The sequence below is a fragment of the Panthera onca genome, chromosome B3, assembly GCF_046562875.1.
Source record: "Panthera onca isolate mPanOnc1 chromosome B3, mPanOnc1 haplotype 2, whole genome shotgun sequence".
In the NCBI taxonomy this organism is placed as follows: Eukaryota; Metazoa; Chordata; class Mammalia; order Carnivora; family Felidae; genus Panthera; species Panthera onca.
Genome location: NC_138344.1, coordinates 86,477,172 through 86,503,912, shown reverse-complemented (window position 1 = coordinate 86,503,912; position 26,741 = coordinate 86,477,172). Strand labels below are relative to the sequence as shown.

At 37.2% G+C, this 26,741-nt stretch overlaps 1 protein-coding gene across 1 annotated transcript in view; it reads right to left on the bottom strand.

Moving 5' to 3' along the window:
- Positions 1–15,403: 15,403 nt before the first annotated feature.
- The window catches only part of TTC6 (tetratricopeptide repeat domain 6), a 201,928-nt gene continuing 190,590 nt past the window's right edge, over positions 15,404–26,741 (bottom strand). Inside the window, exons 29-32 of the mRNA XM_060619579.3 lie at positions 25,271–25,423; positions 24,227–24,397; positions 16,579–16,804; positions 15,404–16,126 (exon numbers count right to left, since the gene is read on the bottom strand). Coding sequence (XP_060475562.3) covers positions 15,990–16,126; positions 16,579–16,804; positions 24,227–24,397; positions 25,271–25,423 — 687 coding nt within the window. The 3' untranslated portion in view covers positions 15,404–15,989. The remainder of the gene's footprint in view (positions 16,127–16,578; positions 16,805–24,226; positions 24,398–25,270; positions 25,424–26,741) is intronic.

The window sequence follows — 26,741 nt, the reverse complement described above, 5'->3', positions numbered from 1 at the left end:
TGTTTCCCTGTGGGCTCTGAGTGTGTCCCACCTGCTATCACCACTCACTGGCCCTCCACCTGCGGGTTGTTCTGGACTATAGCACTTTCCTCCCCAAAGATGTTATGTTGAGTCCCCAGTTCTGTTAAGCAATCTCTGATGTGAAACAGTAAACTAACCTGTTTCTCAGAAGTCTGAAAGGAGTAGGAAAAAGTCCAGAACCCTGTGTACTTGGGATTAATTTTACTTGTTAAAAAAAAAAAGTTCCTCCCTCTGGCCTATTGCCTTAGAATGACACTTGGAGTAACATCTAGTGAGAGAGAGATTAGTCTTGTCAATTGTCTTGCGTTATGGTGTACATCATTAAAGACCTAAATACAAAAGATATATACACAGTCTTGAAGCTTAAAAGTAAATTGCAAGCTATTTTGGTTCTTCAGAGGGAATTAATGGTATCACATTCCTTAATCTTTGTAGAGGATTTACAAAGTAGTTTCACAAATATGATCTCCTTTGATTCCCACAACAACCCAGTTGGGTAGGTTGAGCAGGTAATATTATTCCCATTAAATCCATGGATCTTCAGGCTAGAAGGGACTTGAAGACCTATCCTGCAGATAAGAAAATGAGGTCAGAGCAGCCGAGCCAGCACAACAAGTAGAGATGGGATGAGAAAATCTCATTCTGACAACCAGGCCCATTCCCTTTCTGTGACATCATGATTCCTCAACTATTCCAAGTAGGGAAAACTAAAAATGATCATTTAGTCGGTAGATGATCACAAGGGAAGGAAAGAGGACAAGGTATTCAGGGGTTTCAAGTAGTAGAATGTTTCTGTTTTATGACCACATCAACTGAGACCCCACATTCAAGGTCATGGGAGTGGGGGACGGGTGGTGTATGTGCCAGTGTTACACCTGATGAAGCAGTGAAAAGCCCCACATTCAGCCTCTCCAACTCCAAGGGAACATTGGTTTCCAGTCAATGCATCCCTCCTGGCTTTCTCAGGGGATGCCTCGGTCTGGAATTTTAGAATTTCTGAGAAGGAAAGTCATTTCTAAAACTGACTGGGATGCATAGGGCACAAACTTTAGCACAAAATCTTGAAATCCCATTAGGACAAATTCCATCTACAACGAAATCAAACTGTGCAGTTTCCCCCCAGAATCAAAGCCATGGAATAGTTCTAAAGCGAGGACAACTTTCCAGCCCCTGCCTCATTGGACTAACCCTTGTGTTAGTCCACAGATGTACTGATAAGACTAGATAAGGTGACAACCAAGTTGGGAAGGGGAAGAAGGGCCATTTATTTTAGAAGGAGACCCCTATGTCTACCTTCACATGGGAGACACAAGGTGAGACAGGTTGCCCAAGGAGCATATCGCAACCCCCTTGCCCCTTGTGAGGCAGGGTAATGTGTGGCCGCCAAGCTAAGCTCTTTACTTGGCAAGCTACCAGGCATTTGGGACAGACAACTGGGTCACGATGCCCCTGTGACATCAACACTGTTCAGACACTGGAGCAAGTAAGACAGGAATTTGATCCAAAGATTGGTTTTGGACAACCACACTCAGACTGGAAGGCTGGGCCCCTGAAAAAGATCTGTCTCGCCAGCTGGCCAAAATAAATACGTGCAAAAAGAAAAGAAAAGGGGAGAAAAGCAGATTATGAAAAGTTTTTCCAGACATGCAATTCTAAACCGAAAGTCCAGATATGCACTTTAGAAAAAAAAAATGCCCTAGTCTTTTAAACTATTACATCCCTGGGAACAACCTTATTTTACTTGAAAATTACTTTAATTCAGAAAACTGACATAGAGCGAGTTCAAGAAATTATACGCCTTTATGTAGAAGCTTTATTATTCTGAACATTAAAGCACATTAATACAAGACTGAAATGCATGTCAGTTGATTATTACCAATATAAAACACGCATGACTACATTCTATATCCTGGTAGTTAGCACTGACTTTTTGTTGTAAATTACTGAAATCCATGTTCACATTTTAAAATGTTTCTTCTTGAGGGGTCAAATTTTCCCCCAATATTGTTTACTTATTTCAATAAACATGCATCAAATACCTACTCTTTGCTGTGCAATTCATTACTGAATTCAAGACATCTTGGCTTTTATATCGAGGACAAGAAGAGGAGAAAGAAAATGAAGTTCCCAAGAGGAAATAGTTTATGAGACTTGATTGTTCACAATGCTAATCTTCATGTAACTTAGAAAAGTGCATGTCAAATTTGGAAAGGTTTTAATACTGCCATTAAGAAGACATGGGCATAGTTTTGCTTCTGTTCATAATGAATACTGTCATCTTATTGTATTTGCAAATGGTAGCATGCATTGGTTGTTTTCGATCCCACAGTCTCAAATAAAGACAATATCAGTGAAACAAAATTATCCAGAATAATATAGTAATGATTATGTGCTAGAAGTTTAATAGCAGCAATATTAACTAGTAAGTAGACCATTGGAAAGTAAAGTCTTCAGTGATAGAGAAGTAATTCATCAAAATACTGTAATACTATGGAAAATGGAAAATATATTCTTATAATTAACTGCTGTATTCCCCTGTTCTAATACTCCAGGGCCTAAGAGAGCAGAATGTTTACAGCTGGTATTAGCATCCATATCCTAAATAGCTTTTTAATGACACTGTTCTTCTTTGGTTAAATTATGTCACATAAAACCTCCCAGAGAAATTAAAAAAAAAAAAAAAACAGCACAGAAATGAATGAGACACATAAAGTTCCTAAACTCCTTCCAGGGCCTTGCTGATACCTTGCCCATTATTGAACCAGCATACGTTCAAGGCAGCCACTCTCACCTTTCTAATGAGCATCTTTTGGGAATCACAACTGTCATAAAAGAAAAGAGATCTTATTAACCAAGAAAGTCCATAGTCCATGTAAGCCTCACACATTAAATATTGCATAATCCATTCACTAGGGAGCAGTAAAGATCAATATTCTAAGTACGATAATCTCAGATAAGCTTAAATGAATGTTTTTATATTTGTATAATGATGGCACACTTTGAACCCTAAATTATGAGTGAACTTTTAATACAAAGCACATAAACACTATCCCTTATTTTTGACAATTTATTTAAAACTGTTAATTATGCCTTTGATGCCTGACCCATTTATACATGAGTTATACTATAAATGAAAGCCAAAGGGAAGATGCCTTTACTTGGGTACCACATAGCATAACTAATTTTCCATATCAAAGGACACTTATACTTTTTTGTGACAAATTGAGATCAGTTGTTGAGGGGCTCAGGAATATCAATCTTAATGTAACCTGCCCAGGTAACTGTTTATTACCAAATCTCTGTATGCAAATAGCTAAAAATACCTTGTTTTGAAAACTCACAAATCAAAGAAATGTGGATTATAGGGGGTGAATAAAACAAAGACTTTCAAAAACAAATCCATTCATGTTGTATTGATGCTGGATCTATAGGCTTCATAGGTTTACTTATGTCTTAATATCTGCTTACCCACATCAATCATGTCTGGCTTTGTGGTAAAGCTCAGATTCTTTACATTTCTTTAACAGTGTCTAGTACAATATGATACCCATATAATAAGAACCTTTGATGATGGTTACAAATCCCCAGTAAAACTCCCAGTTACCACAAGGGTATCTTACAAATAAAACATTTCTTAACAAACTTGTAGTCACCAGTAAAAAGGATTCTAGCACTGACTTGTCACTATGTTTAAGTACTCTTTCAGTCAGAAGAAAACTCTTCTGAGTAATGTAGTATTTCTCTAACTTGAATGCACAGAGATAGCACCAAGAGATTCTGATTCTGATTCTGATCCTGATTCTGATGACCCTGGGGTGAGGCTCAAGACTCTGAGTTTTTAACATGCTCCCAGGTGAGGCCAGTGCTGCTGGTCCAGGAACTACACTTTGTGTAGCCAAAACAGAATTATTTCTGGAAAACCAGTACAAAACCTCAGCACCCTATTGGAGCATTCCTTGGATTTTCATTTACCTAACTTCTCAGCAAAATTAAAGAACAACTATCATTGCTGTGAAGACTGATCCTTCGAGTGGAAAATATAAAGCATTAACAGTCTAGCTCTAATTTAAAGGAATTAAATATATCTTTGCCTCACTGAAATATTCACTCATTAATCAAACATGTGCTCGGCATTAATGAAGTGCCACTATCAGGCAAGGCAGAATAAAAAATGGTGCAAACCTTGTATTTAAGGAGTCTTCAGTATGGTAGGAAAGATGAAACATCTTCCCCAAACACAATTATCTACACCCCTACATAGAAAGGAATCAGTATCCTCAAACAAGTGGAAAGCTGGGGGGTGGGGAGGAGCCAAGGAGAGAAACAGAGTGAGCTCACCATTGTGTAAATCAAGATTACCTGAAGGGAGTGGGAGTCACCCTCTGAAGGATGAGCTGGGCTGAACATACAGAGATGTAGAGTGAGGAATGGTCCCACACAAAGGTACAGATAGAAATTTGGGTATTTTTGGTAATATTTTTATTTCTATAAACAAAATATTTAACATTTTAGAGCATGTTTTATTAGAGGTTTTTTTTTTTCAGGACTTCAAAGATTAGACTAGAACTTAAAGCTCTAGTGTTCACAAAGTGGGGTTTCTGAACCAGCAGCATTAGCAAGTTTTTGGTCCCCACCAGGGACGTATTGAGTCAGAAACTCTGGACCAGCGCCTAGAATTCTAATGAAACAAGCTTTCCACAATAAAGTTGGAAAACTGCTGGGCTAGACCTTCTCTGCTTCAGTCTGGATAGGAATCTTTCAGGAGCTTATTGAAATGCAGAGTCCTCAGCTCCACTCTAGAGAATCAGATTTAGTATAGTTGAGGGAAGGCCTCAAATATGCATTTTTAATAAGCATTCTAGCCAATTCTGAGTGAGCCACAGGCTCCATTTTGAGAAACACTGAGTTAGAGTCTCAGTACAGGGTATAAAGGAAAGAAAAGAGGTGTGAAGAGAGTCAAGAAAAACAGGGAGAAAAGGAAGAAAAAGAAAATAAAACAGTTCTGTGTTTATCAATATGAAACCAGCCAGTAAGCAAAGGGTTTGATTCTGAATGCTCTGGAAAAAAAACAAAAAACAAAAAAACGAAAAAACAAAACTAGATCCAGAAAGCTGATACCTAAGTAACTCACACATTTCATAAAGTTTGATGGACAGTTCTGGGAGGATTTTTCAATAGCCATAAACAATTCCTCTTTTATAACAGAGGTCTCTGAGTAGGACTCCTCTTGACATTACAAGTGTAGAGAAATCACTCAAGTTCTTCCCTGCTTGATGCCCAGGATAAGCCATTGCTGTTTTTAAAAGACTGTCATTTATTGCTTGTGGGTCACAGGAGAGTTGAATGGCAGAAATTATTCTTAAAGCCTCATCCTGTTTAGAAAGCTAGGTCAGCATTAGCCGTTTTTTCTTAGAGAGACTGTTCTTTTTTTTTATAAACTTTAAGGGGTAGATCTCAGAGAGACTTAGTATCTAGAAAATAAAGTTCTAGTTCAGTAGAAGCCACAACCTATAGCATAGTGAGGTTAGTTACTAGGTTTTTAAGGTCGAATTGTACTTTCTAACCTTCTTCATTTTAAGATGAAATTGTATTGCCACTTTGGGTCTATATTATTCCAAACAGAAGACAGGACATGGAATTCCTGAAGTTCTCAAGGAACCATACAATTTCTGGGGTGTCAAGAGACAGTGTTTCCAGGGCACAGATCCCCCTGAGACTTGCAGACCGCTGACAGGCACTTCTCCGTATTAGATGTGGCCTCAGTGTCTGTCCTTCCTTAGGCCCCTTAGACTCAGGTAAAGAGGAAAGGCTTTGCAGTCAGATTGTTTGACCCCTTGGTTGATGTGTGACTTTAAGCAAATTACCTAATCTGCTTCTGCCTCAGTTTTCTCATCTATAAAATGCGATGTTAATTATAAGAACTTCATGGAGTGGTTGTAATAATTAAAGAGATAATACATATAGAGCATTTAGAAAAGGTCTTGACAGTTTGTAAGCACTTAAATGTTATTATTCTACATATTTTATATAGCTTAAAATGGATCTAAGGAGACATGAAGATAGCACTTAAGACATTAAATCAAAATATAGGTACCATGGAAAGTTCTTTGAGAACTGAATTATTCTACTCTAGTTAGTCATAAAGACTTTCAATCAGAATCCTAAAAAAAAAACAAAAAAACAAAAAACAACTCAAAGAGAGGAGCTTCAGTCTTTTTTATCTGACTTTATTGGTATTTTCATTCCAAAGTATTCCTGAAACAGCATTTCTCAAAGTTATCAGGTTGCCTGGGTTTGTATTATGATTCTTTCCTTAAATGTGGGACCTTAACAATAGCCAAATCATGGAGAGAGCCTAAATGTCCATCCACTGATGAATGGATAAAGAAGATGTGGTTTATATATACAATGGAATACTACTTGGCAGTGAGAAAGAATGAAATCATGCCATTTGCAGCAACATGGATGGAACTGGAAGGTATTATGCTGAGTGAAATAAGTCAGTCAGAGGACAGATATCATATGTTTTCACTCATCTGTGGATCCTGAGAAACTTAACAGAAGACCATGGGGGAAGGGAGGGGGGAAAATAGATACAAACAGAGAGGGAGGGAGGCAAACCACAAGAGACTCATCAATACAGAGAATGAACTGAAGGTGGACAGGAGGGGGTGGGGAAGAGGGACAATGGGTGATGGGCATTGAGGAGAGCACTTGTTGGGATGAGCACTGGGTGTTGTATGTAAGCCAATTTGACAATAAATTATATTTAAAAAATGTGGGACCTTGATGGGCCACTTAATATCTCTGGACCCAAATTTCCTCATCTGTAAAATGGGCTCACGGGCACCCGCTGTGGAGGAAGCCTCAGGAACAACGTTGCTGTGTTGCTGTGGTGGTGGATGTTGCGACTATTTCATGGTCACCAGGAACAGAGAGTGAATGCTGACCCCTACAGATCTGTGGTATATCCCCAAGCAGCCTTTCAAAAGGGAGCAATGTCTCCAAAGTCTCGTGCTTTACTGTTAAGATTTCATGTGAATTTTTAAAGTTCTATTCCATAACGAAGCTGTATCTTTTTATGTGAAAATGCTTAAATTGCTTTCCAGTTAAATTACTTAAATTTCTCTCTCTTCTCTCCCTCTAACATTCCCCAAGTACAATAGATATTCACTGGCTACCCACTTATTCCCTGGTGTAAAGACATCCCAGGTTCAGAACCCTAGAGGAAAGTTCTATTCAAAACTCACATTTTCATAACCACACTGCAATGAGAAGTCTAGTGTATTAAGCTATTTTCTAGATTGCCAAGGATTTTCAGTTCTCCAACATTCTTCCCCCACCTTGACTACTTACTGTCAAAGATCCAATATAGTAAACATACGGCATAGGAATTGAAAGCGGGAGATGCAATACTAGAAGCCAGCATCCTGCGGAGATGAGAACGCGCTGCAGAGCTATTATACAACTCATACATTATTCAGCATAAATTGCACCCAGAAAAATTGTGTTGAGATGTTTCCCACATTACAAAGGCACAGAGTTGTACTATAGAATTTGCAAATTTTCTGAACAGGGCTCCAAGACTTTAATAAAATCATTGTTATTTTTAAGGAAAGGAGATCTCGTCTCTAGTTTTTGTGTAATAAATCACCTTAACTTAGACACTAAAATTCTTACCTTGGTCTTCAAATTCAGAAGAGAAATTTGTTCCTAGCTTATAAAGCAAACATACCTAGGGGCGCCTGGGTGGCTCAGTTGGTTGAGTGTCTGGCTTCAGCTCAGGTCATGATCTCACAGCTCATGAGTTTGAGCCCCACATCAGGGTCTGTGCTGACAGCTCAGAGCCTGGAGCCTGCTTCAGATTCTGTATCTCCTTCTCTCTGCCCCTCCCCTTGCTCATGCTTTGTCTCTCTCTCTTTCTCTCAAAAATAAATAATTAAAAAAATTTAAAGCAAACATACCTAAATGGCAGTCTTCCAGTCTAATAAATTCTGAATATTTTAATTTATAACAAGCTTTAAAAAAATACTTACTACTGTGTAACAATCATAATGCCATAAATCATGAAGTTAAATTCTCAATTACTTTTTCTTTCTCCAAATAGAAGTCAAGCTAAGTTGATTCATAGATTTACAATGGTCTCCTATGGGAAATTTATAGAAAAAAGAAATATTTCATGCAGTGTAATTAGGGATCTATTCCTTTGGCCTTAGAACCACATAAATAAAAATAATACTTTAAAGTGTTTATATATATATATGTGTGTGTGTGTGTGTGTGTGTGTGTGTGTGTATACATATATATGCACAATAAATGGAATTGTCTAGCCTACTAACCAACTGAGGTAAGATTAAGGAGAATTTTTCTATCTGGAATGTAAATGATGCTTTTTCCACTTAGTGATTTATTGCTTGTAAGTGATGGTTATAAAATTACAAGTATCATCAGCATAAGCCACTAGTCAGTTAAGCTTCCTTTCTCTATTAAAATTTGTGTCATGAAGTTGATACAGATATGTTGAGGCAAAGTTTTCAGTGATTAATATTTTTTTTTCTTTTCATCGGGGGCTTGGAGATCTTTCTACCTGCAGAGAAGCAAGAGCTCTAAAGTAAAGCAAAATCACCACACAAGTACATGCAAACTAATACCTTATCCTTTTGCAAATAAATTAAAATTGTGGTGCTGGGAAGATAAAAGTCTTCAAACACAGGCTTAAACAGCAAAATTTTATATTTCTTTATAAATTTAAGTGACTACGATCGCCACACTATGTATTTTAGGGGAAAAAAAAATTTTAAGGCTGTTTTTTCAAAGAGATGGTCACAGTACAAACGTGGACTGAGAATTTTGTGGGCAGGAACTGCCTGAGCCAGTTGCACCTGCAAAGGAGGCCTGCCTGCCAGCTCTAGCTGAGTCCATTGTAGGCTCCCAGGGAAAAAGAGCAACATGCATCTTTCATAGTCTTTTCTCTTTTTTTAAGTTTAGTTATTGAGAGAGAGAGAGAGAGAGAGAGAGAGAGAGAGCGCGCACAGTGAGCAAGTGGGGGAGAAGCAGAGAAAGAGAGAGAGAGAGAGGATCTCAAGCAGGCTCTGCATCATCAGCACAGAGCCCTATGCAGGGATCAAACTCACAAACCATAAGATCATGACCTGAGCAGAAATTAACAGTCTGACACTTAACCAGTTGAGCCACTCAGGTGCCCCAGCACAAACTTTCTGAAGGAAGGAAGGAAGTAACTAAAAATTTGTTATAGTCTCTTATTCACTATACTTAATTGGGTTTTAACTTAATTATGTCATAGCATCATCCAATTATAAAAATTACAATGATTAGCCTGAGATGTTGATACATTGTGATTTCATTTTGCCCTCATCACCTTGACACAGAGTTGTTTTTCAGCTGTTATTTTTATAGCAGGCTGACTTCATTCATCACATCTTGAGTTTTTCTAACTTCATTTTCTAAAGTTATTCATCTCATCTTGTGGTTTTCAGGGTGCTGTGTGTATATGTGTAAGTTAGGCATTGGAAAAGCTGTGGTTCTAAAGACCTCTCTACTCACAGGAAAGGTTAAATAAGAATAGCATTGATGTCATTGCTTTGCCTTTTGAAGATTCTGGGCTTGCCTAGAATCTCACAGCATGCTCACTTTATCATAGAAATGAATAGTAAAATGTAGCCATAGTGTGTTGGGTCATATTGTCCTGCAGGACATAATGTTCAGGCTTGTGTTTTGTTTAAGTAAGTTCATCAAATATTTATGAAGCACCTGCTGTGTGCCAGGAACTGGTGATAAGCATTGGTGAGGTAGCAGTGAACAGGGTAGACCTAATCCTTGCCCTTGTAGAGTTTCTGAGTAGTGGGGAAGACAGTCATTAAACAAGGATGTATGGATATGAAGCATGTTCCAGAGAGTAGGTGATAGTGCTGTGGAAGGGTAGAGCACAAATATCTAAGCCACCCCCCTGTGTAGGGAAAAGGTCTCTTTCTGAAAATAAATTAGCCATGCAAAAGTAGGTGAGGAGAGGAACAGATGTTGGACATTGGGATCTCATCACGGATAGTCATAAAATGCCTGTTTTTCTTGGAGATCAATGATTCTAAGACATTGACTAACATTTTTTATGCTCTGCTGGAAAACTTCTGGGAGCAAGACCTTGTTATTACAAAATGCTCTGAATACAGACTAACACTACCAAAGCACACAATTATTGCTTCTGGTTCTGATCTGCCTGTCCAGGTACCAGTCAACTTCTGCTTCTTGTTCTTTCTCTTTCCCTCCCCATCTCAATGGGGATTATTTGTTTTCCCCTCTCTCACTCTGATTACTCTTTCAGATGCACTCCAGGCACTAATACTATACAGTGTTTCCCAAATTGTAATATGAGAAACATTGGCATAAGAAGAGATTCTTTTAGGTAGAACAAGGACAAACTTCTCATTATTTACACATTTATTTTTATAAATTCCTTATTTTAAGTAAATTCAATCGATATTAATAAGCCCACTAAAAGAAATATATAGAGTAAATAAAAATGAAACAAAGTTTGGGTAACATCATTATCCTAGAGGTACTCTAAATTGATTATTTAACCTTTTTGTACCTCATATTTTTCTTCTGTAAAGTGGGAATAACAAGACCTCCATAGGTTATAATGGTGAAATGAAAATGTCCTTAAGCCATAACTGAGTTTCTGATACATAGTAGGTCTTTAACAAATGACGATTTCCTTTTTCTTCCCTGTCTTACTGCCTACATACTGAACTTCTACTGCCATTCTTATCTGGATTTTATTTTGTTTTTAGGTTATTTTTTTTTAACAGTTATTCATTTTTGAGAGACAGAGTGCAAGCAGAGAAGGGGAGAGAGAGGGACACAGCATCTGAAGCAGGCCCCAGGCTCCAAGCTGTCAGTACAGACCCCCAACACGGGGCTCGAACTCACAAACCGTGAGATCATGACCTGAGCTGAAGTCGGATGCTTAACCGACTGAGCCACCAGGTGCACCATCTGGCTTTTAATATTAAAGATAAAATACAAGGTATTGCCCATTGACTATATTTCAAATTAAAAGCTCAAGATAATCTTACTATTATCACACATTTATCTGAGGCTAGATTAGATATACACAGACACATTGACATGGATATAAATATATACATATATATACCAGTACAAAAGAAACATTAAAGACTGAAAATCCTTTTTCTGCACTAACAATCATTAGGCAGAAAGCTTTCATGTCATTACGATAAAGACTGATAGACTATGAATTAATCTTGTTTTATTTCTCTCTAGTGAAAAGGAGCAGAAAGAGCAGTGGCTTTTAGAGTAGAGTAAGCGTTGACTCTCAGCTCCACCACTTACTAGCTATGTATAACTCATCATATAACTCAATCTTCTTGAGTCCTGGTTTCCTCATCTAATGATACCTACTACCTCGCAAGACTGTTGACAAGGTAGAGACAAAGTATCTACGTTGCTTCAAGTAAGTGCTAAAAATCATCATTATTATAGTTATTATTTTCAACTTTGACCCACTTTGACCCAAGACCAAACTATACAAATACCTCATTGCAGAAAAGATGCTATTACTCTGACTCCATTCATGAGAAAAGAAAAGCTCTAAATTGTTTTTTTAAAAAAACTTTGAAACTATGTCAGTCAGAGTTCAGCTGTAGATAACAGAAGCCATTCTTGTAATTTTAAGAAGAAAGAGGTTTCATACAAAGAAATGCATGCTCACATCATTGTCAGAAGGTCCAGCAGGTTCTAGACTGAGCCATCAGAAGAGCAACACAAAAGTGGCCAAACTTGGGGAGTCTGCTCTGCCATAAAGAGAAATGTAGAAAATCAAGAAAAGGTCACAGAAGCTATTGGCTCCAGGAAAAATGTACAATTCATCCAGGGTCAGAAAGCCAGGGCCATGAGGGCTGGCTTCCAAATAAGTTTGCTAGATAAGATGCAGGACACCCATTTAAATTTGAATTTCAGATCAACAACAAAAAGATGTTTGGTGTAAGTGTGTCCCATACAATAGTCAGGACATACTTAGACTAAAAACTTTGTTGTTGATTTGAAATTCAAATGTAACTGGTTGTCATGTGTTCAACTAGGAGTCCTGAATTACCCCTTCTTTATCTGAAATTAAAATTCAACCAGGTGTCCTGGTTCTTTATTTGCTAAATCTAGAGCTCTGCTCTAGGACCACCCATAGCCGACTGTTTTAATATCAGCAGGAAGGTGTTTTGCATGATGCTGCCTCCATTTAGTCTCAAGAGATGGTATCAGATTGGCAGAAACTAAATCACATCGGGAACTCTGGCTGCAAGGACATTTGGGAGACATAATCTTAGCTTTTCAGTCTCGGTATTATGGCAGACATGCAGGAGGTACAATGGAGTGTATGACAAGCAAACAATTCACCACAATATCTACACAGAAATATTGACTTACTGCATTTGTAATTTGTTTTATTTTAACAGATATATCTTGAACATCTCTTATTTTTTAGTCAGTATAAGTATTAGGGATGCAGCACTAAAGAAAATAATAATAATAATAATAATAATAATAATAATAATAATAATATCCTTGTCCTCATAGAGCTTAGACTCTCATGGAGAAAAAAACAACAAAACCCCCCTGTAAATTACAAAAATGTGTAAAAAATTGAAAGTAAAGGCTACTTGTAGTCCTACCATTCTTCTTCCATCTTAATGTAACAACAACAACAACAAAAGGTAAAACAATCTCCTTATCCTTTTTTCCCTCCAATTTTACTTCCCAGGAATAATCATCAGTAAAAGTTGTGAGTGTATGTGCACGTGCACATGTATTGTGAATAAGTTAAACCTGATCACTAAGTCCCATGATGGTGGGAGATATAGGCTCCATTCATCTGCTGAAGAAGTCAACGTCACTCAAGCTAAAAAGAAAAAGACGGAATCCAGACATGTCCTTCCTCTTCCCTTGGAGTCCTTCATGTATGATTTAGCTCTCATGGCTTTCTGGAAGGCACTTTCTCCCTTGGTCTCCATCCTGCCTCTATCCTGCTGTGTCTCCTTCACCTGCCTTTATCTTCAGAGCAGACAGACTCACGCGGAGTCAGAGTGGAGCACATACAGGACAGGGCAAACCTCTCTCTGCAGAGAACTGATCAATTTTCATAAGTCCAGTTTTCATCTGGTGATGACAAAATGTCCTCAGTTCATTAACATGAGGATGCCAGGAGATGAAAGGAATGAAGGGGTGGAACCTCTCTGTCAGTCTCCCCACCCCAGCCCCACCTTATACGCCACACAGAGTTAGGTCTTAACTCCTTCTTCTGGCTCCTTTATCTAGCACCAAAGATTTTTCATGTCTGACCACACGACCAGGTTTTCCTCCCACCATTTCCTCACAAAGACTCTGCTCCAGCCACTCTTCAAACATGCTTTGTTTTCCCACTTCTGTCCCTGTCCTGACATTCAGTCTGTATTGAGGGCCTAACAGTCCAACACCTCTGCCCATGCATGGGCACTTACCCCTGCTCAGGATCCAGCTTCAGTGCCTCTTCCTTGGTGATGCTGCCTTAGATTCATTCCTGCAGAAGCCAAACCTGAGACCAGGATTTGAGGGCCAGGGGGTTATTTAGGAGGAGGTTCCAGGAAGCTGGTGTCAGGAGGAGAGAGTGAGGCAAGGGTGAGGAAAGCCAACAAAGGGTATGTTATTGAGGAGGCTATATGGTGGGCAACTGGTGGAGGTGGGGGGAGAGTTTAAGCCGATTGGAGAAGTCAGGGAGAGGCGCCCACCTAACATCAAGGAGACTGAAGTGTTTATCCTCCACCTTCCATCTGTCAATGCTGAAGGCTGCTCCTAGTGACATGAACCCCCTTCCAGTTCTGACCTGGCCTATGTGCGATCTGAGAGAAATGCCTCAGGTGGAAAGTGTAGGTGTGTGCATTAGGACACTGCCAGTGTGCACAGAAACTGGGTGCCGAGGGGATCTGGACAGGGGGACATGTGGCATTTTGACAAGTTAGACATGATTCCATTATGCTAGGATGGCCTTTGGTTTGTATCATTCCTGCTTCATGTTGTAAGTATTTGTGTGCAATCAGAAAAATATATATATTAAATGACTAATTGCCTTAGCCTGGGTTACCCCAGAAAGCAGATCCAGAGGCAAATGCTCCTGTGGTCTGACTCTATCAAAAAGTGCAAGCCCAGAAAAGTAGGAGCAGTGACGAGAGGGAGTGAGGCAGGGAAGACAGAAGCACCAATACGAGGTATGTTTTAAAGCTGGCTGCCACGAGCGTCCTCCAGGAGGCTGTATACACCACTGAGTGTCTCGAGACATGCCACCAAGAGAAGGAAGGGAGAACAATCTATCGACTAGTTCCTTTCTCCCAGCATCAGAGGTGTATTTGACAGGGACTCAGGCCCCTGCACATCCACGGTACAGCTGGGCGAGCACTGGCCGATCCCATGGCAATCCAACACCTCAGCACTAACAGAGATGCCCCAGGGCAGTGGGCGAAGCAGGAGGCAAGGGGCTCTCTGTGGGTGCAGGAGGTTGGTCTGAATCTCATCGAAGGTCTGGGCTGGATGGGACAAAAATATCTGGAGACAAATGAAGGCAAGAGATCCAAAGTGGTTTACTAAAATGTGTCTGGTTCACCAACTGAAACAATTCCCTAGGGATGACCCAATCCTCACATGAGCCCACATATCATGCCTAGAAGATTATCCTGAAATAGTGTGAAGCATCCAACCCCACAGTGGCTCACATATTAAAATCAACCTTCTATTGTGAAAATCTGGTACATCAAACTAATAATAATAATAATAATAATAACAAAACAAAACAAAAACCAGAAACTGAGTAGATGGAGGTATTCTTTCCAACATGCCTGATGTCTCTCAGGAGATAGAGATGTACAAGAATGAAGTGAAGAAGAAAAACAAGTGACTGAAGCAAATGTGAATGAATCCTTGTTTTTATCAGGAAGGTAAACGAAAGGGCTTCTCTGGTTCACTCAAGGATCCTTCAAGGACAATCTATACAGAATTTTTACCTGTTTTTAAAAATTTTTTTTAATGTTTATTTTTGAGAAAGAGACAGAGTATGAGCAGGGAGAGACAGAGAGGGAGACACAGAATCTGAAGCAGACTCCAGGCTCTGAACTCTCAGCGCAGAGCCCGACGCAGGGCTTGAACTCATGAACCACGAGATCATGACCTGAGCCGAAGTTGGACATTCAACTGACTGAGCCATCCAGGCACTCCCTTACCTGTTTTATTTATTCTCATTAACTTCTATGAGCTAATTATACGTGTATACAAATTTTTGATATATGTTTATGAAATTTGAATTAAAGAGGCAAAACGAACTATATTAAAGAAACAGGAGGGCCAAAATTTTTATAGGTGCTGTCCTGGCAGGGAGATAACATGTAAAAGAGAAACATGTTTATCTGGTGGAATGATGTAAGTAGGAGGAAAAATACAGGCCTGTATAGACATTATTTAAAGGAAGAGAGAGGAAATGTACTCAATTTCTTTACAGCTATCAGCTCTGTATTTATTTTTTTTAATCTAGATACTGTTGAAAACATTATGAGTAGGTATTGATGAAAAGGTCAATGACCTTCTATAATCACGAAGTGTTATTTCAAAAGGAATTATTTTACTTTAAAAAATATCTTAGATGTTAATATTCCTTAAGAAACATTCTATTTATGTTTCCTCACCTTATGAGGAAATTCAGTTATTATTAGCTTTTCAAATATGCATAAAAATGATCTAGAAGCTTTATAATTAATATATAGTATAAATATATTGTTAAAATGCTTTAAAGGGTTATGTAGATAACAAAACATAATGTATACAATAATGAAGATAGTGCAACCTTTTAAACAAAGAAGTTTCGATTTCTGGAAGAAGAGCTGTGTAGACTCCTGCAGAAAACATGGTCGGTGTAATCACATCATTGGGGCATATTCTTGAAGATCAAGTGCTTGAATATAGTCAGCCACGGCTTCCTCAATCAGACCTATTCTACCACGAACTTCTGCTCTGCGATTATATATGAGAGCATCATCAGGCTTCAAAGACAGGGCTATAAAAGAAAAAACATTTCAAGCTATGTTTTATGCTAACATTAGAAAATAGTCTCCTTTTTTAAAAATAAAAAATTTATAAGAACTTTAGTGTTATTTATTTGAAAGCATTTTTCTTCAAATGTAAGTAATTATTTAGTAAGATTAAAAATATTAAATCTTTCTAAGGAAACTAACTTGGGGAACACTGTACAATGTCTTTCTTTGAAAGGCTGCCATTGTTTATGTATGGTTTCCCTAACAATTTTCTGTATCTCAGCTTACCCATGCTTTAAGCTGTTCCATAAAGGAATCAACATTGGTAGCATTAAAGATATAATATATAAAAACATTAATTCTTATGTAAGTTTACCTACACAAATAGACCTGATGACTTTCTCCTTTTGTTGTCAAAAACTAAGCATATCAACAACCCCTGTGATCTTAGCCAAAAATTACAAAACAAAAATACCTTTACTTAGGTCTCCCTCGGCTAGTTCATATTGCTTTAAACAACAGTAGAAGTGTGCTCTGTTAAAATATACTGCAGCCCAAAAGGGACAGCTTTCAACCACATATGCAAAATCTTCTTTTGCTTCTTTGTATTTCTTCAAAATTGTATTTGCAATAGCTCGATTCATGGCAGCACATTCATTTTCTGGATCAAACTTCAAAGCCTTTGAGAAGTAGTCACTGGCCTACAAAATGTGAAGATGATGGTAATTTGAATATATTTCAATTGGAAGCTATATAGTAACTTGAAGCACTTTTGCTCTTAAGTTAAAATAAGGACATTGGCATACCAAGGGGACAGAGGAAGCATTTCATCCCAAATAGGGATGATAAAGAGGTGCACTGTCTGTAGACAATGTAAAAAACAGTAATAAAAACAGCCAAAAGTCACTTTTGTTTTTGTTATCACCATGTGTTGGCAAATCTCGATAATGTCAGTGATAAAACACTACTCCTTGCTGAGGTGAAATGCTCTACTACCAACCCCTGAAATCCCACATCCCTGTACAGCACTAGAAGAAGGCAAAATATAAATTAGAAAAGAAGGTCACAACAAGATAAAATATGTTGGAAAATTAACATTTTTCATATAAAAGCAGAGTATCTAAGAGCTACAGAGGTAAATGAATTTTAAAAAAAAGGTTCTAAACCATACCATTAAGTGATAAAAACTTAGTTATACTATGAAAGTTGGGAAGAAGAAAGAGAGAGGAAAAAAATCAACTTGTCAAGAAGACCAAAGACTCTAGATTATTCTCTACTCATCATCAAGCTGAAAGGAACACTTCAAAGTGTGGTCTGTAGACTGGTTTTGAGGTCTTAGTTTGAGAATCATTTACTACAGGTCTGTAAAGAGCTTAAGTACAGAAACTAAGAGTAAACTGTCAGTAACTTCTAAAGCATTTTGACGCAGCTATGACATAAACATATTTCTAGTAACTTGTTTATATTGTCTTAGCAACATATTGATCAATAATAAATTGGAAACTTTTAAAATAGTCCTTCACCACAACTCACTTCAGATGCTGATTAGACACTCTACTACTCAAGATAGGAGTCTCTTCTCTAATTCCATGATGGATAAAAATTTGGATCCTACTTTAAAACTTACTTCACTTAAAGGAAAAGTCATTTTTAACAATACAGACTGTTCTCCGATTTTTTACCACTCAGTTTTTCCCAACACACCACAATCTTGCTTCTCTCTATCTCCCCCTATTTTGTGAGTTCTGCTCTTGCTGAGGCTGCAGATGTCCTCAAACCCAATGGACATTTTCTAGTTCTTTTCTTTCATGACATTTCTGTGGCATGGACACTTTTGATCTTTGCTTCCTTTGTAAAATTCCCTGTCCTTGAGACAGAATGTCTCCTTGGTTTTTCTCTTACCCCTCTAATGATTTTCTCTGTCTCCTTTGCTGAACTATGTTTCTCTGTGTATTACAGGGATTCATGAGTGAAATGAAACACTGGTAGCATGGTGTCCAGGAGCCCAGACCATGGAACCAGATTTCTAGATTCAAATCCTGGCTCTACCACTTGTTGTCACCATGTCTTTGGATGAGTAACTAAAGCTCCTTTTGCCCCCAATTTTCTCATCTGTAAAATGGAAGTAACAAATAGAACTCTACTTTCAGTGCTCAATTAGTATTGTGAGGTTCATATGTAAAGTACTGAGAATGATATTCAAAACACCAATTATTTTCTATTCAATTATTACTGATAAACCATTTTTTTCCCAGTGTCTACAAATGGAGAGACGACGTAGCCCTAAGGCAATTCTCTGTGAACTTTGCTACCTCTGATGACTTTTAAGAGGCAATTAGATCAAGATTGTGTAACCCATCTTGTTCCTGGATGGAACTATTCTATGTGGCAGATAAGTGCAGTTTAAGGATCTACTAAAATGGTGACAGAAATGACATCCTTCTCTGAAGAGCTTAAAGAGAATTCACTCCTGAACAGAAGGCTCAACAATCATCAGAAATGAGGCAAGGAAATGACTCTAAGCAGCGCCAAGACTTTCTTCAAAAAATAATTCAGGCTTCATTTTAGTTAACCAGTAAATAATCAATAAAGCTCACACTATTCTACATCACAAAAGCATGACTTCAATCAAGTAGGAGCAAATGCTTACTTAAGCTACAATAAAATAATTCAGTAACACACAATAATGTACCTGTGAACAATATAACTTTCTATCATAGCTTCCAAAATATATTACTTAGAAAATAAAAGCCCATACATTTAATGAGGTTACTTGCAGTATAGGAGTAATAGTTATGAAGCAATTAAAGGTCAAAGACACCTACTGCAAAGATGGCCTTGATTTTTTAACAATTCATCTTAATGCCATAATATCTGCAATTAAAAAGCAGATCTAGTTACTTTTTAAGTTACCCATACTTCATGATGTATGTACGTAGCTCATCCAAATGTGATTTAAAATGATTAAGTCACTAACTAATGATAAAAGAAGCCAAAACATATAATACACACACACACACACACACACACACACACACACGTGTGTGTGTGTGTGTGTGTGTATATATATATATATATATATACACACACACACACATATATGTGTATACATATATATGCACATATATATTAAGTCTCTAGAGATTATTTGATCTGTTGAAGGACCCTTTTTCCTGCCCCTAAATCTTCCTTTCAGTATAGTTAGAAACAAAGTTTGAGGAGGTGGGGAGGAGGAAATAGAAGCCACTTTCTCCACAAAAAGGCTTCAAGCATACTAAAATAGCTGCATAATTACTGTCAAAGTCTGCTTAACTCTGGAGAGGGTGTGCTCTGTGAAGCCTAAGTATCCAGCATATCAGGAAAGAGGACAAAATACATTTTAAATGAAATATTCACTCAGCTAATGAGTCCCTAGTGCCAGGAAAACAGAGCCATACTTAAAAAAAAAAAATCAAGGATCAAATACACCTTAAATCTAACTAGTTTCATCCTAGTTATTAAAGGCAAGTTTAAAAGATTGGAATCTCCCTCCTGTGTGGATCTTAAACATTTATGGGAACAGAAAACTGACCTGGTCATTTTATTTATCTTTATCTCACTAACTAACTCCACAATGCAGGGAAACATTGCTAGGACCCAGACAGAGATGGTCTAAGATTGATGAAGTTTAAGGCAACTGACCTTGGCTTATCAACCTGGGAAACATTAGCCTCCCAGCTGTCCATTGAGATCTGAGCTACAACAATCTCATTCACACCTCATAGAATTATATCTTCAATAATTCTCTGTCCCAGCATTTAGCTTCACTACTGAGGTCAATGAATCTCATCACAGGGCTTGGTGTCCAGGGTCATGATCTAACTTGGGAAAAAATAAGACCTAAATAAACCAAGGCAATGGCAGTAGAACAGAATGGAGGGCACATATCTGAGGGAAAAAAAAATCAAGAAGCAAAACTGACAGGATTAGATAACTGATGGATGAAAGAAGTTAGGAAGAGAAAGATACGGTTGATGCTGATGTCTCTACTCAGGTGACCTGATGGAAGATGACATCTTGAACTGAGAGAGGATCTATATGAAGAAGAGCTTGACAAGAGGTAGGGGATAGCGAGATCAACCCAGTTTGGGCTCTGATGTACTTGGAAAATATCCAGTTTTAGCAACTGGTGATATATATGAGTTAGGAGATCACGACCTGAGCTGAAATCAAAAATCGGATGCTTCCCTGATTGAGCCACCCTGCCACCCACTTCCACAACCCTTTTATTCAAGGCTCTGTCTCTGCTGCTGTGACAGTGTTCTTGCCAAAATCATCAGTGACTTCCTCCATCCTCCTCTTTCTTGACCTCTCCCAGCAGCATTTGCCACAGGACACTTTTCCCTTCTTAAAGCCCATTATTCTCGAGGTATTATCATAATCTCCTACTTTTCTTCCCATCATCCTAGCCGGGTGCTGCCTTCTCAGTCTACTTTCTGGTATCTCCTCTCTGCTTCGCTCTTAAACACTGGTGCTACCACAGGGCTCGCTCCTCAAACCCCTCTCTCCAGCTATACTACCTGCCCAGGCGATCTCATCTCATATAGTCCCACATATATGCTTATACTGATATAATGCTTATGTGAGACTGTACTAGATGTTTGTCACTACTAATATTTTTCTTGTTTATTTTCTATTTCTCCCTCCAGTAAAAAGTAAGCTACATCAGAAAAGAAGCCTTCCTGATCTTGCTCAGCTCTGTATCCTCAGGGTTATTATTAATGCCTCACACATGGCAGGTACATCATAAGTATACGGAGGTTGAAGAGATGAAGAGCTAGTGGAATCAGAAAATATTTGCTGAACTTTTCCAGCAAAATAAAGAGAAGAACGATAGCTTTTGGTATATAAAGATGCCCCACAGGTCATTTTATTCAGGGATACAGAGGCAGTCTTGGATGTCAGAGGAGAACACTGAGGCTATAGTTCTCAGAAAATACAAGCAATAAAAACAAGTTTTTAAAATGAGTACATCATCTTAGAAGGTAAGGGTTGTGGAAAGTTCTAAGAAACACAGAGCTTGTAGTGGAAGCCTTCCTAGACCAGGTAGGCTTAGAGAGGACATTTTGCAGTCTTTTGCCATAGCATCAAGGCGAGCAGAACTTAGAAAGTTACCATGGCCCATCACCCTGCTTCCCACAAGAGGCTCTGCTGTTAGTCCAGGAACAAGATGTATCTTGTTCAAATGTGAGTTAACAGAGAAGCAATTTGCCTGCCTTCATTGTAAAAGCCAAGGATGAAAAGTAATAGCTTAATTTTTGGAAAGATTATAAAAACTCAGTAGAAAAAAAAAGTATTGTTACAATGTAGAGAAAAATTATAATGTAACATTTCAAAACGAACTAGAAAAAAATGCTAAGGGAGCAATTGTGTTTAAGAAAAAAATAAACAAATACTGAAGGATATCAGAAAAGACATGGCTAGGAAGGCATGACATAGAAATCAGATGAAAAAAAAAATTTAAAGTCCACGGGGGATAACAGAGATGTCAGAAAACACAGTAAATATTTAGAAGAGAAATGTGAAAAAAGCAAAGAAATGCAACAGAAATTAAGAAATTAAAAAACATAAGAAAAAATAATTGGTATATAGAAGTCAGAGGGCATCTTATATATAATAATTGACATTCATTCCAATGAAGAGAATAATGAAACAAAAAAAGTTTTACACTGAATTCAACAAAACTCTTCTGAAATCTGCATCTTGAAAATGCACACTGCATACTTTGACTCCAAATCATCAACTCTGAGACGTACCTTGGTAGAACCTTTTACTTAAAAACAATAACAAACGAACAAAAAAACTTTGGTTGTCATGACAAAACGAAGTCACCAATAGAAGAACAAAAATCACGTTTGCATCAGGCTTTTTGACAACAACATATAACACCAGAAAATAGTGAAATACTTAAAACATTCAAGGAAAGAACAGTGAGTCAGGACCTTAAACCTAGACATGCTACCTTAAGTTGTAAAAGCTGCAGGCAAACAGCTATGAACATTAAAAAATTCAAGGAATATTGTTCTCATGAGCCCTTTCTCGGGACTCTGCTAGAGGACCAATTTCAGGCAACTAAGAAATTAGCAGTTGGGAGGGAAACTTTGGCAAAAAGCCTGGTAATGACAACTGAGTATGCTTAACTAGAGAACAGAGGCTAAAATGTGAAATAAGGGTAACAAAATAGTGTGCAAATATTAACCCCTCTGGCAGTGGAGGAATAACGAAACTCTCAACAAAATGGGAGAATAGAGAGACACAGTGGAAAACTGGCACAAGCTGATACCATAAGCTTGAACATATTTAAGAATAAAAATAGACACTTTTTTTAAAAAAAGAATACTATTAACTAAAATCAACTAATAGATGAGAGGGAGGATTAAGGGAAGAAGAGATTAAATGGTAATCTTGATGTTTATAGTAGAGAAACTGGAGAAATAAGAAACTAAGACTATAGAAATATGTTTATAAAGGTAATCACTAAAGCAAAACTGAAAACCTTCCTAAATATCAGAAAACGTTTCAAAAAATTAAATAAAGCAGACTACAGAATAAAATATTTTAAATGCAGCACACAAAAATATGACATAAAATAACAGAAGATCAAACATACTGACCATGGCAAAATGTAAATGGACTTAACCCATCTATGAAAAGCCACATATTTTCAAATTGCCGTCTAAAGCAAAATCTAACTCTACGCTGTATAAAAGAGATGCAAACCTAAAATAAAGGATTCTAAACATTGAAAATAAGAGGAAGGGCAAAGGAATATCGGGCAAAAAGCAAACCAAATGAAATCAGAGGTCACAATCTTCATATCAGATAAAAGCAAATTTATTCCAAAGAGCTAAAAGAAACAGAAGGGCATTTGTAATGCACTCACAATGCATATGTAATGTGTATGGCTATCTGTACATAAAATAATAATGTAGCAGCAATATTTATAAAGCAGAAATTATAAGATATGTAAAGAAAACTACAGAGGGCCACACTAATTTTAAGATACTTAAATAAACCTTTCTCGGTCCAACATGAACCAAATGAAAAACAAGTATGGATGTAGGCTAAATTAAAAACGTAATTTATAAGGTATATTTTATATGGATATTTTTAACTATATATCCTTATAGCATAAATTGTTTTTAGAAAAGGCCCCTGGAGTATTTAAGTTGCCATATACTAGACCACATTAAAACTCAATAAACTCTAAAATTAGAAAATATAAAAGTCCTTCTACCTAGACATTTTAACTGCCTTGTTAATTTATTATTCAGTCAAAGGGGAAATAAAATTTCAGGTGTAACATTTTAGGAAAACAAACAAACAAAAACATTGCAGACTGAAATACATAGGAAACTGCTAAAAGCAGTACTAGGGAAATGGCCTCACCTTGACAACTCACCACAATATAAAATAAAGGGTGACAATAGATGAATTGAACTTCTGACTCAAAGACAGACAAAGAACAAAGATAAACTGAAGATAAAGAACAAAAGAGAGAATATAAATAAAAAATTAAAGTTGAGTTTGAATTATGTAAATATCAGAATAATTTGAATTATGTAAATATCATCTAATAACCCAACATTTTCATTTCAGAGACTCTGAATTACAGTCCAAAAAGATTAAGATGTCATAAAACCACAACCAGCATCTTTATCTCCTTACTCCCGGTCAAGTGCTCATGTGACTGAAGTTTAGGAAAGGTAGCAATTAAGACAAGTTAGATAATCACGTCATGAAAAAAGAGTCTCGGAGGAAGTCTGAGATTTGGCTAAGTGGAGTCAAAGAGAGGATTCCAGGACAGAAGCTGGCAACAATGGATAGCCAGGCAATGGCCCATGCTTGGGGAAGTCCAGAACAATGTTTACTGGACAAGTATCGAATGGTTGATGATAATGACAAGAATAAACCCATAGAGATGTAAACATTTAATAAATAATTACAAACATTCTTATGAAAGAGAACTTAAAAAAAAAGAGCTAATGAATGATTAGCCTGTTATGTAAGGTTGCATTTTGAAACTATATATAACAAACAAAGCATTTAGTGTCTAAAAGGCAATATTAAGGAAAACTCCTTACCTGGGAAAACTGCCTGTGGTGAAAATAGATATTTCCTGCATTGAAGTAAGCCAGTGAATACGTAGGATTTAGGGAAATTGCTGCTTGATAGTCTTTCATTGCATTCTGTTGTTGACCCATAAACTCGTGAATCACACCACGATTTGTTAAGAATTCTGCTGTAGTATTGATCTGCAATATAATAGTATGAGTATTTAGCATCTGGGAATAGTGTTTATCTCCAATTTCAAGTCTAAAAATGAATGTTATGAAATCTACTTGTGGGAAACTAGTAATTTTATAGTGCAGGTGAAACCCATTAGAGCAAATATTTTGAGAAACGACAGGGTACGAAGTTGATTCAAAGTCAACCCTTTGTTGATTTGGTTGCAATAAAACAAATAATCTTAGTGCTTTACTCAGTTCCTTTCCAAAAGATAGACACAATGGTAGTGGGCGGGGGGGGGGGGGTGCGAGGGGGAGGTTATCTGTTTAGCTCTGTTAAGCTGGAGAAGAAATTAAATAGTTAATATGTTTATTTGTCCTAGGTAGCAGCAATTATCTTTCAGTTCTTTCCTTTTTCTCATCTCAAAGATTACAAAATCTGCCCATTTCTACAGAAACAGAATCCAAACTCCAGAAGAAAAGAGAAAGATTTTTCTGTCACTGTATACAAAACCTAAGATTTTTATTTGCCATTTCACTACAGAAGGATTTTGGAATTTATATTGTTCTTTCTTTAGTTCCTTTGAACCCAGAACATTATTTTATTTTTTGCATTTATTTTTTATTACAAACTAATATTTATGTCCCATGAAACTATAAATTGCATTTACTGACAAGAGTCAACATTTGTCATGAGTTTGTATTTTGGATTTTAAATGTTATTTACATTATAAAATTGACAAACTATGATAACTCTTCAGGATTCTTCTGGAAAAAGAAAACACACAAATATCATTTTCCCTATAAGTTACTTTAAAAAGTAACCAAGAAGTTACATAACCCTATTTATTAATGGTGCTAATTTATGCCAATGATAATATAATCTAAGTGCATTTTTACCTTTATGGCAGCATTAATGTCTTGAATTGCAGCAAAATTATCACCCATCTGAAGAGAGACCACAGCTCTTCCTTCATAGGCTAAGTAGCATTTTGGATCAACTTCTATGGCAACGGTAAAGTGATTCCAAGCTTTCTGGAATTTTCCTTGGGCCTAAAATAAGGTTTCATTTACATGAAGTTAGAAATTGTCTATAACATGACAAGTTAGAAATTGTCTATAATGCGACAAATGTTTATGGTTCTACCTTAATCAGTTAAAGCCTTCAGTAAGGGCCAATTTATATTGTGCTAAATCCAAGATATTAAAAAAAAAAAAAAGAAGTAGATTGTACTGTGAGTGCACTCAATTGACTAAATTACCTCTGAGTATTCATACTAACATTTTAATTAATTAAAATAAATCTACTTGTCAGAGTCATCTCTTATGCCAATCTTGGAGAACACTAACGCTTCTGACAATCACCACCATGAGGTTTACTTGAGCTCCATACACACACAGGTAGGGATTGTATTTATTCCTTGGCATTGAATATCCAGCTATACATAACATATACATAATGAAAATAACAAAATAAATGTGTTGAGAATAAACTAATAGCGTAAAACTTATTTTGACAGATTTTACTAGCATCTAGAATTTTAGAATCACTATACATATTTCATGGAAAAATGCATTCAAATCTACCAAGTATCTGTTCATACAAACCTTAGCACCAACTGGAAAATAAGAACAAAGGTTAGGAGAGGGGTGCTGTTAACTGAAAGATGTCCAAGTATTTCCAAGGGAAGACCAGCTAGCAACTAAATACCTCATCACCGTAAGGCAGTGAGCTGATAAATTCATGGAGGTCCAGAGTCTGTCCTTTATTCTCATAGGTTAAAAACCCACCTTGCCAGAAGCTGCCTCACATACACCAAACTGAGCCCAGTGACTCTTACATAAAACTAATATTTTAACTATACACTGTTCTTTAACCAGCAAATCTTCTGCCTCTGCACAAATTATGTGAAAATCAACACTGTCATGACAAATTCATTTGAGAAACAAGAATAAGAATATTAAGCTGCAGACAGCCTCACAATAGGATATCTGTCATCTGTTTCTGACATCTGTTTTGGCTAACTTCTATATCGCTAGTGCTAGGCACACAGTAGAGAAATCTGTCTTTGTTGAACAAATGGTTACTCTTTCCCCTGAGCAGAAATTGGATGAACCTCTGTAACTCTTCTAAGTCCTTCCTTTCCTGACTCAATCCTTCCTCATACTGATGTTTCTCAATCTTCTTTCAGGTTGATATATACAAAGTGAGATCTTCATAAACAAAACTCTGATGTCTCTGCTTTGGTTAATTATATTAGCATTTTTAACTGGCCTGAAAGGCCTTCACCTCCAGTCATTTTCCAATTCTCTAGCCTTGTCCTACAACACTCTCTTCTTCCCGTAACATTCCATCCACTTGGGCCCTCTG